The sequence below is a fragment of the Orbicella faveolata genome, unplaced genomic scaffold (genome assembly GCF_042242905.1).
Source record: "Orbicella faveolata isolate gen_17 unplaced genomic scaffold, um_ofav_v1 contig_3, whole genome shotgun sequence".
Taxonomy (NCBI): Eukaryota; Metazoa; Cnidaria; class Anthozoa; order Scleractinia; family Merulinidae; genus Orbicella; species Orbicella faveolata.
The window spans coordinates 17,859,122-17,871,433 of record NW_028301558.1 but is presented as its reverse complement, the minus strand read 5'-3'; the positions used below and the strand labels follow the sequence as shown (position 1 = coordinate 17,871,433).

The window sequence follows — 12,312 nt, the reverse complement described above, 5'->3', positions numbered from 1 at the left end:
CATGACTTTTGGAGGGCATATAGTTTATTTGTGGCCCGAGTAGCATCATTTGCGCCCGAGCGCGAAGCGCAAGGGCGCAAATGATGCTACGAGGGACACAAATAAACTATATGACCGACAAAAGTCATGCGATTATCATTATTATCAATACACAAGGCCAAATCGTACAAATTCATTTAATAAGAAAAAAATGTTTAACAGAGATGTAGCATGAAACTATGATATGAAAAGTTGTTGCCACAATACGATCAGCTAAACAAGAGCCGAATAAAAATCCTTTCTGTTTACAATAAAAGTCAAATATGATCTAGTTTTAAAAAGATTAATGACAATGATTAGCAAAAATCAAATGACTGTCCTCTAAGCTCCCGCCATTCCGCGGCGAACAAAATGAAATTACAACGAAAACTAAATAAACTCAACTAACTTCTCCGCATCTTTCCAAACGCCGTCCGTGTTCTGCCCTTCCATGAAGTATCGATTCAATTTCTGCATGTCTCCTGACTGAATGGATGATTTGTGTTTTGGTTTCGCATTGTTTTCTTTCGTAAATAGCTTGGCCTTCGCTTCAAACATTTTGTTGGCAGACATAAATTCGCTGTCTTGCAAAATGTTTATGTTTCGGCTGAGTGGAGCACAGGTTAGATGGCGATGAATGGCCGCTCTAATTCCAGTCAATGCACTTGGAGTTAATGCTTGGCCTTTCTCTGTTTTCACTTCAGCGAAGAACTTTCGCAGAATTTCACTCAAGTCCGTTGCACTTACTGTTTTGAGATCCACTGTAATTTTTCTTTTCTCACACCATTTCTCGAACTTTTTTACTCCCCACTCAGTTGCTCTCTTGGTGTTTTTCGCTTGAGCTTTTTGCTCAATCTCATTCAGTTGCTCGTTGTCTAAGTCCGAGTTTTGACTAGAAAAAAGCTGAAAATTTGGGAGTTCTTCCATTTTAAAATGAAATTTCCAAACGGCAAACGTTCACTACGCAAGCTGTTCGCACCTGAATGGTTTTCCCGCGTCAATAAACGTAACCTGATTGGTTAATATTCATCGGATGATGAACCGAGAACCAATCAGCTGCAGGGCCGTTAATACATTAACGGCCCGCTAGGAGTCATTTGCGGCCCGCAAAGCGCGTGTTTTCAAGAGGGCGGTTTTCAATTTGGCCGCGTATATTGATAATAATGTATAATAATACTAATTCTATTTAAAGTTTCATCTGCTGAGGTCATTACCATGTGCATTTAGTGGACAACAGGCGATTTGCATGACGGCGTCATTTGACAACAACTACCAGAATACTTCGCTTTTTCTGTTTCTTATGCTAATAAGGGAAATTGTTATTTAAACCCTTCTGGGTCTTAAATTAGTGAAATTATCGTTAAATTATAATGAAAAAAAGAAATGATTTCTGGTAATTGTAGTCAAAAGACGCTATCATGCAAATCTCTATCGGCCTTCGTGCTGGTTGTTCTATTTTGCTTTCTGCTACACCGTGCTGACGAGTCGCAGACCCAAGCAGGTCGAAACAGCTCTCCACGGTTGCATCTTGGCTTTCAGTGTGGACCCTCTATACTGTTGTTGTTGTGGTCAGGTTTCGAGCTTCTACGTAGTATCAGCTTTGCTTAGTTGTGATTCTCTTTACCTCAGGCAACGCCTTACCCGGTTGGTAGAGCTTGCCGTGTCCCGCGAGAAAAATAAATGTTGTTCTTTATGTGTAAATAAAATCCTTCAAGTTTGTTCGATCAAGATGGCCTTATTCGTTTTTTGCTTGCAAGGAAAAAGAACTCGGCCAATGTATATTTAGCCATCTAGCCACACTGTTGGTTGACAAGCCAAGTTTGACTTTAAGCGATGAGATAAGCAGGCGCGCCGAAAATTTAATTTGTAGGCTTCAGTCTCGAGGCAAAAACAGGATAACTCAAGGAAACCGTGAAAAAACCGTTATTTATATGTTAGGTCCGGCTGAATAATGGAATTTCTGGTCATTTAGTTTGATTTCCAGCGATTCATTTGCCAAGTTTTAATCTAGAATATTTTCGATATATTTCTCACAACCACTAACCAGTCAGACAGAAAATAGAATCATCACTAATATGAATTTATTAGCATTTAGCAATTAGCAAGCAGAGTCTTGAGACGTTAGATGTTAATTGGCCGGGGAAATGTTTCCTTTCTCCTGCTATTTTTTCTATATATCTTCTCTTTGTCTGTTATTATTTGTTATCTACAATATAGCAAATTCCTTCAAAATTATTTGAGTTAGATTAGTAGCGTTTCGACAGTTCCCTGTCTTGGTAAATGTGCATTATATCTCAAAATCAAACTCTAATCCACTTCCTTTCAATTTGTCCAACACTTCTTTCTCAAATCGCTCATTCAGCTCTGGAGTGAAGTAATTCTTCCAGTCTCCGACCACGCCCTTCCGAAGCATCGAAGACTCCCCATCTTTGGTTGGTATTGAGTAACTTGCAGCATTTTTCTTCATTCCACTGAATGTGCACTGCTCAGCAATGCGACTGATGAGATCATCTGACAGCGGCTGGTCTAGGAAGTTGGCGATCATTCGGACATGGGAAAGAAGATCCTAGAGGAGAGAAAATAATTACATTTCCATTCTGCGCCAGTTCGTTAAAGAACATTTTACTCAATTCGTTTTACGTGATGGCGAAAAGATATGAATTTTGTCGTTTGAATGGGAAGAACATTACCCTGTATCGACCCAAGCTACCAAACACGAGGGTGACTCCATTATTCCAAGGTGCTATTAAGTAGCAATATTAAAACATTTAATAAGGTTTGATTTTTTGGGCGTTTTGTTCACTCTTTTCTTAAAATGTAAGGCAGGGTGACTCCGAGGATGGTTGACTCTTGGAAAACACCAACAGTCGCATTTGAACACTAGTATGGGATATGTAACAGCATTAAAATACAGGTAGCACAGGCCAACAGCTCGAAACACGCACAAGCTAGAGGAAAACGCAAAAGGCGTGCCCAAATGCATTTTCCCACTGCCCCAGGAGTCTGGAGCGGACCAAAATACAGGTCTTACTTCTAGTCAACAAACCTTTTGCAAATCTTCGTATTTAAGAAACAAGACATTTGGATCATATTTGTGCTTCCACCAGTCTAGAACATGGTCATTCCAGTGGCTCCAAACCACTTCATGTAACAAAGAGATCAGTTCAGAACCAGTCATAAAAGTTTAAAATAAAAGTTCTCAGGATAATTGACATTTCAAAACATCAATACAGTTATCTTCATAATGCCAGTTCCTGGAAAATTTCAGAAGGAGGGAGACTGGAGCGAGCAAGTGTTGGGGTGGGGGCAAAAGAATGCAAGTTAAAAAAAACCGATTTCAAAACTTTCTCACCATTTCCTTCTACAAACAACTTGGCGTAAAATTCCCATGGCCCGTTGTATCTCTTCATACTGGTCACGAACTGAAAAAATGATACAGCAACATCCTTTGGATTCCGAGCGAGGTAGATATATTTACACTTGCTGTCTTTGTTTGTACCTTTAGGAATAATATTGTAAAGAAGATGGGTCTTTAAAATTCGTGGACTTGGCAGAGTGTTGATGTCAAGATGGGAAGACCTTGGATGGGTTGCCCGTTCTAAGAATGGTACTCGCTCTCTAGCATGGGTACTTTTGACTTCTCCTTCATTCAAGATCTGCCAGACAATTTCTTGAATCCAAGTTGTTCCTGAATAAGATGGTGTTAAATTAGTTTTATTATAAAACAGACAATTTTGGTTTTGAAATCAAACTAAGGATTGAAGTCGGTGATCGAGCTACAAATCTAAGCCGAATCAGAGAGACCCTGGGAACGAATTACTGAAAATGACTGCACCGGGTGTGTGTTATGCGCAAGATATGTGCTGTACTGGGCACATTCCAAGTCGCATCCATTTAACTCATGTCAACTAGATTGTGAACAGGCTTCTTATCGGGGGAAAGGACGAAAAAGAAAACAAAAACAAAAAGAAAAACAAAGAAACAAAACAAAACAAAACGGCGAGTTAGAATTGCGATTAAAAAAAAAAAACTTAATGGTGCGGCCGGCCGATTGTATTACGACCTTTTTTTCCCGGCGCGTGGCGTGGCAGGCGTTTGCATGGACCTGTTGAGAGGCTAATGCGTGAAATGGGAGGCGCACTTTACCTAAGGAAGACCGTTATGTCTAAAGTCCCGGCCAAACGATCGGAACATTTCAACGCAACATATCGCAACATTGTTGGGCGCACCATGTTGCGTGCGTTTGGCCACCCTGTTGCGAGTTGTTGCGAAGTGTTGCGACATGTTGGGTGTTGTTGGCTCAAATTTGAAACTGGTCAAATTTTTCTTGCAACATTTGTCGATGTTGCATGATGTTGTAGTCGTTTGGCCAGACTCGTACAACAATGCTGCACCTGGGCATGCGCACTAGCTCGATTTTCAATTTCCGACATGTCGCAACACGTCGCAACAGGGTGGCCAAACGCGCTCAACATGTTGCGCCCAACAATGTTGCGATATGTTTTGCTGAAATGTTGCGATCGTTTGGCCGGAGCTTGCAAATGCTGGGCCAACGATGCTGCAATATGTTGTGATAATATGTTGCGATCGTTTGGCCGGAGCTTAACTGTTGCATTTTAGATCCTGAATTTTCACGGATAAGCTGTTTGAGCAAGTTCCTTCCGACAGGTGGACTCCCTAATATTTTCGGATATCAATAGTTCTGTGACGTACTTAATTTTTTTTTTTGTCTCTAAATTACTTGTAGTCTTTCACCGTACGCTTTTCAGTCAATAACAAATGAAAAAATAATCCTCTGTTGTTGTAGCCTTCTTCGGGCTCGTCACGAAATCGAGATCTTTAGCACGACGTCCTTCTGCTGTAACACAACATGGCCGTTGCATGTACAACACCAAAGACACGAACAAGCACACGTCGCTTTTCACCAGGAATATAGAGCTACGCCACATTCTATTAGCCAAAATACTCACTAAACCAGGAAAACTCTAAGGGAAAGACAGCGTTTTCTGATTGTTAGATATGCTAGTAATCTTAGCCGATGATATCTGTTTGTTCTGATCGGGTAAAAAGGTCGCTCTTTCGGGCTTTAACATAGCAGTTGTGGAAGACTATCGGAGCCACTTGTGATCACTTGTTTATGCAATCTATCTCTGATATTATTTTGTACAAAACACGGTGTTTCGAATTTTAATGCTTACTGGGTCTGAACTCACCTGACTTGGGATATGTGACCACGAAGACATCGTCAGATCTCGTCTGAAAATTCGTGATAAAGTCACAAAGCAACTGAGGATCGGAAGTGAAATGTGCAGGCATTTTCAAACCCAAAATATCGATGAATTTTTCAGATGACCATTCACCTTCTGTTACTTGAAAGACAGGAAAACTCGCCATGATTGCTGCAGTGCAAACACAATATGTCGCTTAACATGGGCGAGTCACGTAACTCTACAGCACTTCGGATGGGTTCACGCAACTCTGCTCTGACCTGTTAGTTGCGCAATGAGTGAAAAGGCTCGAGTCACTCTTTGGTGATCATATTTATGTTAAATTATTATTACTTTAAATACTAATGATGTATATATCGGTAACTGACCAAGTGTGAGGTGAAGATGGCTGGATATTGGCCAGTTCTTTTTATGCGTGTTTACGGACCGAGCCTGGAGACCGAGACGGTCAAGTCACCCAAGTCACGCAATCATTCCTCCTCGTTGGGAAGGAGTGCGTGACGAGCCCAAACAATGTCTGCGCAGGGGGTTCTGCTAATGTATGTGCTAGCGTGATTCAGCACAAATAATCATGGCGACTTTTCCTGTCTTTCAAGTGACAGAAGGCGAATGGACATCTGCAAAGTTCATTGACATTTTGGGTTTGAAAATTCCTCCCAGTTTAACTTCCGATCCCCAGTTGCTTTGCGACTTTATCACGGATTTCCAGACGAGACCGGATGACGTTTTCGTGGTCACATATCCCAAGTCTGGTGAGGCAGTAACATGTTATTAAAAGTTTAAGGGGTATAAACGGTCTAAAGGTTATTGTCCAGTGGACATGATATGTCAGGGACCACTAGTGCTAAATTGAGACTTACCCTTGTAAACGTCTGCGAAAGAACAAAGTTAACGGCGGCCGGTTGTCAATTGCTTTATCACTAAGTTACTAACTTACCAAACAATCGTAACCACTCAATGAATAGAGTCAATAATTTCGCATATGAGAGATAATTGATCTAAAAACAACTTCGCGAAGATTTAGGTCTCTGAGGGTTTTTGTACGCGCATTACTTGAAGAAATACCCCACAGATATTTATGAAAAGGCTTTGTACGATCAAGATACTTGTTGGTGATACTCGGAGTAGCACCTGCATATCGGCAACATGCATATAAGGTGGCCGTAACGCAATAGAAACATCCGTCATTTAGTTTTGCTGTTAAAACAAAACGTTATTATTTTAGAGCTCCGACACATTGAAATTAATACTTCATCTAATGCAAGGCTGTTCAATCAGCAAAACTTTGACGATATGCCATCTTTTGAACTACGCGACAGCCCTCTCGGGCTGCCATTCCATGTCACGCAACGCAAAAGCTTGGAAATTTAAATGTACTTTATAAAACACGAAGAACCTTTCGAATTGCAACTTTGTAAAGCGTCAAGTTTTTAGAGGGTCTTATATCTGGTGAGGCTAAAACGTAACATCAGAAGCAAAGGTAATTTTAAATTTTGGAACATAAGCACGCCACAAGAAAAGCGGTAATTGAATCGAATTGGCGCTGTTAGTTAGCCTCCAATTTTCCTTATTTTTACCATGTACCTGATGTACTCCGATGTACTGTGCAGCGTCATTCTTTTTGAGCCGTTTTTGGTCTCAGTGAAACAGGGCATAGATTTGACTTTTGGTTTAAAACAGAGTAGAATTTGCACTCTAAATCGGATCGGATTGGACATAATCGAAGTCCTTCTCGTCTGTTTACAGATGGAAGGCGTTTCAGATTAGCATGTACTGCGCATGTACTGTGCATGTACAGTGAAACCTGTATTTAGCGGACACCCTTGGGACCCTCATTAGTGTCCGCTTAATACAGGGTGTCCGCCAACTTCGTTCCCAGGGTCTCTCATCTTACCGCCCCCTCCTCGCTCGCTCCAGGGGTGGTAAGATGAGAGACCCTGGGAACGAGGTTGGGTGTCCGCTCAAAACAGGTTCTAATAAGTTGTGCAATAATAGTTAATTATTAACTCTTTTGTAACACGCCTACCTGGGTTAACTTTCCTCTTTGGTAACCCTCCCTCCTTGTAAACAGGCCCTTAGAGACCTATACTAATTTTAGAGGTCTGAACAAAAAGGCTATCGAGTGTATCGAGAGTAACAAGGAAAATAATAATTTTAAATAATTAGCACGAAATCAACATCGGGAGAGGACACCCGCGGACGAAGTTAATCAGAAAACCTTTTTTTTTTCAGGCTTTATGTTCAAAACTGCTAAAGTTGTGTACATAACTTCGATGATCATTTGTGTCTTTACAATTTTAGAATTGTTCGTTAATTTCATTACATACTAAATTTAACATCATTTCATTCAAGGACAACTTGGGTTCAAGAAATTGTCTGGCAGATTTTCAACGACGGGCAAGTCACAAGTGACCATATTTTGCAAAGAGTTCCATTCCTAGAAACAGCAACCAGTGCAAGATTTCCCCAACCAAACTACAAAACTTTGCCAAGTCCCCGCATCGTGAAGACTCATCTTCCCTACAATCTTGTTCCTAAAAGTGCAAACGAGGACAGCAAGTGTAAATATATTTACATTGCTCGCAATCCTAAAGATGTCGCAGTCTCATTTTTTAAATTCGCGACAAGCGTTTTTGGACATGAATTTAATGGGCCGTGGGAGTTTTATGCCAGGTTATTTGTTGAAGGAAATGGTAAGTAAGGTTTGCTATTAAACTAATTGAGCCTTAAAATAGAAAACTTGATGCTGCCCCGTAAATTCCTCTTACTTACCGTAGTGTACAATTCTTGTATTGGTTGACAGAAATGGGTAGCATATCAAGCTAGCATTTTAATTGGCTGTACAACTCCTTTTTCCTCACATGATTCGACTGCCCCCCTTCGGTTAAAGTTCAGGGCTTGCATATTTCTCAGACATTCTTTCTTTTTTACCTTGGAAAATTCGTACATCTGCTGACCAGTACATAAGGGTTCCGCGTCGCTTGCACACAGAGCCTTACTGAACTTAAAGTTATTCGTGATGTTGAAGATGCTGAGGTGCAGGTGGAAGGATTTCATCTCCGTGTGATTTGTTTTTTAATGGCAATGTTTGTCATTTGTTCTTTGAGGCCAGTACTCAGTATCTCATCGCAGAAATACTCCACATGAGTACATTTTAGGACGAAAGTCTTAATAGAGGATTCAGCTTCAATAATACAGGCTCGACTGTACACTAATTGTACTCAACTCTCGAAAAAGTAGACGTTGATAATCACAAATTGATGAGTTGCATAAATTTGCGATTGATTAAAACCTTGATTGAAATTTTTCGACGGGAAACGGATAGAACAGTTGAGGAGAATTCGAACGCTTCGTTTCGCTATAACTACGGCAAAAGTAAAAGGTAAATTCTGCATACGAGCCAAGTGGCTCATCAGGCCGGAGCTTATCCCGGTTTCTGTAGCATGAAGCGACTAGGAGTATTGCTATTACCCCCTGGAGGAGATGGTAGTTCATCGCAGGGTTATCCCCATCATTTAATTCGCCGGTACCCGTTTATACACCTAAGTGGAGAGAGGCGCTTTGAGAGTAAAGCGTCTTGCCTAAGAACACAACGCAATGTCTCCGGCCAGAGCTCGATCCGGCGACAAGCGCACTAACCATGAGGCCACCACGCCTTCCACAAATTACGGTACTACAAATTAAATGTGGACATGGCTTACTAATATGAACAAATCTGTTAATGAGAAGAAGAAGAAGAACAAAAGAAACTGCACTTACTCTTACTGGCAATGGATCCCACAAGAGGAGACAATGCAGGGGTATTATTACTTGGTCACGTGTCCAAGTACTAACCCTGTCCGACAGGGTTCAGCTTTGGTGATCGGGCAAGTTTTAAGAAGCAGTACTTTACCTGTGGTAACACTGTGATGACTTCGTGAATGCTTTCCACCGCGTCACATCTCTTTATGTGTTCTGTCACCTTTGCTTTTTGCACTATTTCTTAACAATGCCAGTAAGTTCTAACTATGCACTGTTCTCCTCTCTAGCTCGATGTAGAAATGGTGTATTACCTGTGGATTAAAACCTGCCACTGTTTACAAACGATCTATGCTCCAAGTTCAGTAATCGACATCCACTTTGATCATTTTTCATTGAGAGCTGAGGTCAAACGCACTGAAATCCGAGAACTAAAAATGCCCAGCGGCTTTATCAGTCTATGGACTATTGGCAACCTCGCGTTCTTCTCAGAGCGGTTAAAACCGCGAGAAACCATGTTCCGGACCATTTTGGAAGTTTCTTGAAGGATGTACTTGTGTACTCTGACTTAACTGATGTTAACATATTTACACTTATTTTTTAATGAAAAAAGAAACAATCCAGGAATATATAGTCAAGGCAGCATGCAGAAAAATAATTACAATAGCCAGTGCAATGAACATATGCTTTGAGAGGTTTCATGTTTGATTTCTGCATTACCTTGGTTCTGAATCAATCTTTTTGTTTCATACAGTAAGTTGGAACCTATGGACTGACCATGTTCTGGGATGGTGGAAGCACAAAGATGATTCAAATGTCTTGTTTCTTAAATATGAAGATTTACAAAAGGTTTGTTATATGAGACCTGTATTTTCTTGGCCTGTTGCAGGCTAATAATAGTTAACGGCAGAGGCATATCACCTAGGTGATTGTCACGAGAAATATAGCTTTGACAAATGGAACTTCGATATAAGCTGAAAAATATAATAATAATTATCTCTCCTTTAGGATCTACTTTCTCACGTCCAAATGATCGCCGACTTCCTTAACAAGCCGCTATCAGATGATCTCATCAGTCGCATTGCTGAACAGTGTACGTTCAGTGGAATGAAGAAAAATGCTGCAAGTTACCAAGTTAAGAAAGCTGCTGAGGGCGAAATATCGCTGCTTCGGAAGGGCGCGGTCGGAGACTGGAAGAATTACTTCACTCCAGAACTGAATGAGAGATTTGACAAGGAAGTGTTGGCAAAATTGAAAGGAAGGGGATTAGAGTTTGATTTTGAGATATAGCAGAAGGAACGGTGAAAATCGGATTTGTAGTTAGTTTAGTTTATTTGACAATTTATCAAAGTCAAATAAAAGTTATAAGATAAAATGACTGCAGGAGCCTATGGGCTCCTGATAACTGTTAGGAATATGATCTGAGGGAACCGACATTTTAAAACTACCAACATCACAACAACATCAAGGTCAACATCACAACCTACGGAATGGAATCGTAGCGTTACCTAGCACCGAAACTGTGGAACCTGCTACCAGAGTCATACAGAACTATCAGAACTTTTAAAGCCTTTAAAAACAGTGCAAGGAAAATTGACCTTTTGGGCCTCTTATGGTGGCTCTAAACAGGTTCGTTATAACCACTCTTTATCACTTGATGCTACAATCATGGTATCAAAAACTGCCCAATCATTGGTGAACAACTTGTTATCATTTTCGTGACACAATAGGTTACCATAGCAACAGTATGACCTCCTAAAAACACCCTTAATTACAGCTTTAGGGGCTTATAATTCAAAAACGGCACGGTGAATTTTATATATATATATATCAAATTTTGATAACCATGATAAGACGCAGTTTTTGGCAAAGGTTAAAAAAAATTCTATTGGTGGGGTTCAGAGCCACCTTAAATTTTCGAAAATTTAGGGAATTTTCAGGGAATCAGAGAGACCCTGGGAACGAATTACTGAAAATGAACGCACCGGGTGTGTGTTATGTGCAACATACGTGCTGTAATGTACACATTCCAAGTCGCATCCATTTAACTCATGTCAACTAGATTGTAAACAGGCTTCTTGTCGGGGGAAAGGGTGAAAAAAAAAAAAAAAAATACAAAACGGAAAGTTAAAATTGCGATCAAAAAAACTTTATGGTGTTCTTTCACCGTACGCTTTTCAGTCAATAACGAATAAAAATAATAACCTGTTGTTATAGCCTTCTTCGGGCTCGTCACGAAATCGAGATCTTTAGCACGACCTCCTTCTGCAGTAACACAACATGGCCGTTCCATGCACAACACCAAAGACACGAACAAACGCACGCCGCGTTTCACCAGGAGTATATAGCTACGCTACATTCAATTTGCCAAAATACTCACTAAGCCAGGAACACTCTGAGGGAAAGACAGCGTTTTCTGACTGTTAGATATGCTGATCGGGTAAAAAGGTCGCTCTTTCGGAGATTTAAAGGAGCTACGTCACGGTTTGCGCTTGTTGAAAAGTTTAGCCTCAATTTTTCAGATTCGTCGTTTACAATCCGTGTCAGTCTTCTCGATCCTTAGCCATCCTTGTTCCTTTATGGTTTATCATTATGTCTTTGGTGTTTTTCTATCTTATTAAACTGTTATTTTCAGGTTTCCTATCATTTAAAGGTAATTTTGTATGTGGGCAAAATAACTCAAAATACCGTGACTGAGCCCCTTTAACATGGCAGCTGTGGAAGACTATCGCAGCCACTCGTAATCACTTGTTTATGCAAGGCTATCTCTGATACTACAAAACACGATGTTTTGAATTTTAATGCTTACTGGGTCTGAACTCACCTGACTTGGGATATGTGACCACGAAGATATCGTCTGGTCTCGTCTGAAAATTCGTGATAAAGTCGCAAAGCAACTGGGGATCGGAAATGAAATGTGCAGGCACTTTCAAACCCAAAATATCAATGAATATTTCAGATGACCATTCACCTTCTGTTACTTGAAAGACAGGAAAACTCGCCATGATTGCTGCAAGAAGCTAATAAGTACAAACACAATATGTCGCTAATATGGGCAAAGTCACGTAACTTAACAGCACGTGGGTGGGTTTCTGTTCTGTGAATCACGCAACTCTACTCTGACCTGGTTGCCCAATGAGTGATCAGGCTCGAGTCACTCTTTGGTGATAATATTTATTTAAGAAATAGAAAACATGTACCGTGTTTCTATCGAGTTTTATATAATAATCCAAGTTATTCTCGCATTTTGATTGGTTCTCGCCTATGATGGACAGATGCACGATTGACGTCATCATTTCAAAGTTTTTCCCTCTATGTTTTAAAATGG

General features: G+C 40.5%; 2 protein-coding genes across 3 annotated transcripts; one reads left to right on the top strand and one right to left on the bottom strand.

The window, feature by feature from the left end:
• Positions 1–2,005: 2,005 nt before the first annotated feature.
• LOC110047854 (sulfotransferase 1B1-like) lies at positions 2,006–12,004 on the bottom strand. Of its 2 annotated transcripts, none has more exons than XM_089298694.1 (4): positions 11,809–12,004; positions 3,371–3,706; positions 3,065–3,159; positions 2,006–2,584 (listed from the first exon to the last, which is right to left on the bottom strand). In XM_089298694.1, the coding sequence occupies exons 1-4, from the start codon at positions 11,987–11,989 to the stop codon at positions 2,306–2,308; spliced, it is 891 nt and encodes a 296-aa protein (XP_089154820.1). In that variant the 5' UTR covers positions 11,990–12,004; the 3' UTR covers positions 2,006–2,305. The 2 variants fall into 2 exon arrangements, with proteins under 2 accessions (XP_089154820.1, XP_020609254.2); XM_020753595.2 differs by lacking the exon at positions 11,809–12,004 and adding an exon at positions 5,232–5,486.
• LOC110047853 (sulfotransferase 1B1-like) lies at positions 5,818–11,200 on the top strand. The gene is made up of 4 exons (XM_089298300.1): positions 5,818–5,998; positions 7,565–7,939; positions 9,739–9,833; positions 9,993–11,200. The coding sequence occupies exons 1-4, from the start codon at positions 5,818–5,820 to the stop codon at positions 10,272–10,274; spliced, it is 933 nt and encodes a 310-aa protein (XP_089154426.1). The 3' UTR covers positions 10,275–11,200.
• Positions 12,005–12,312: the final 308 nt, after the last annotated feature.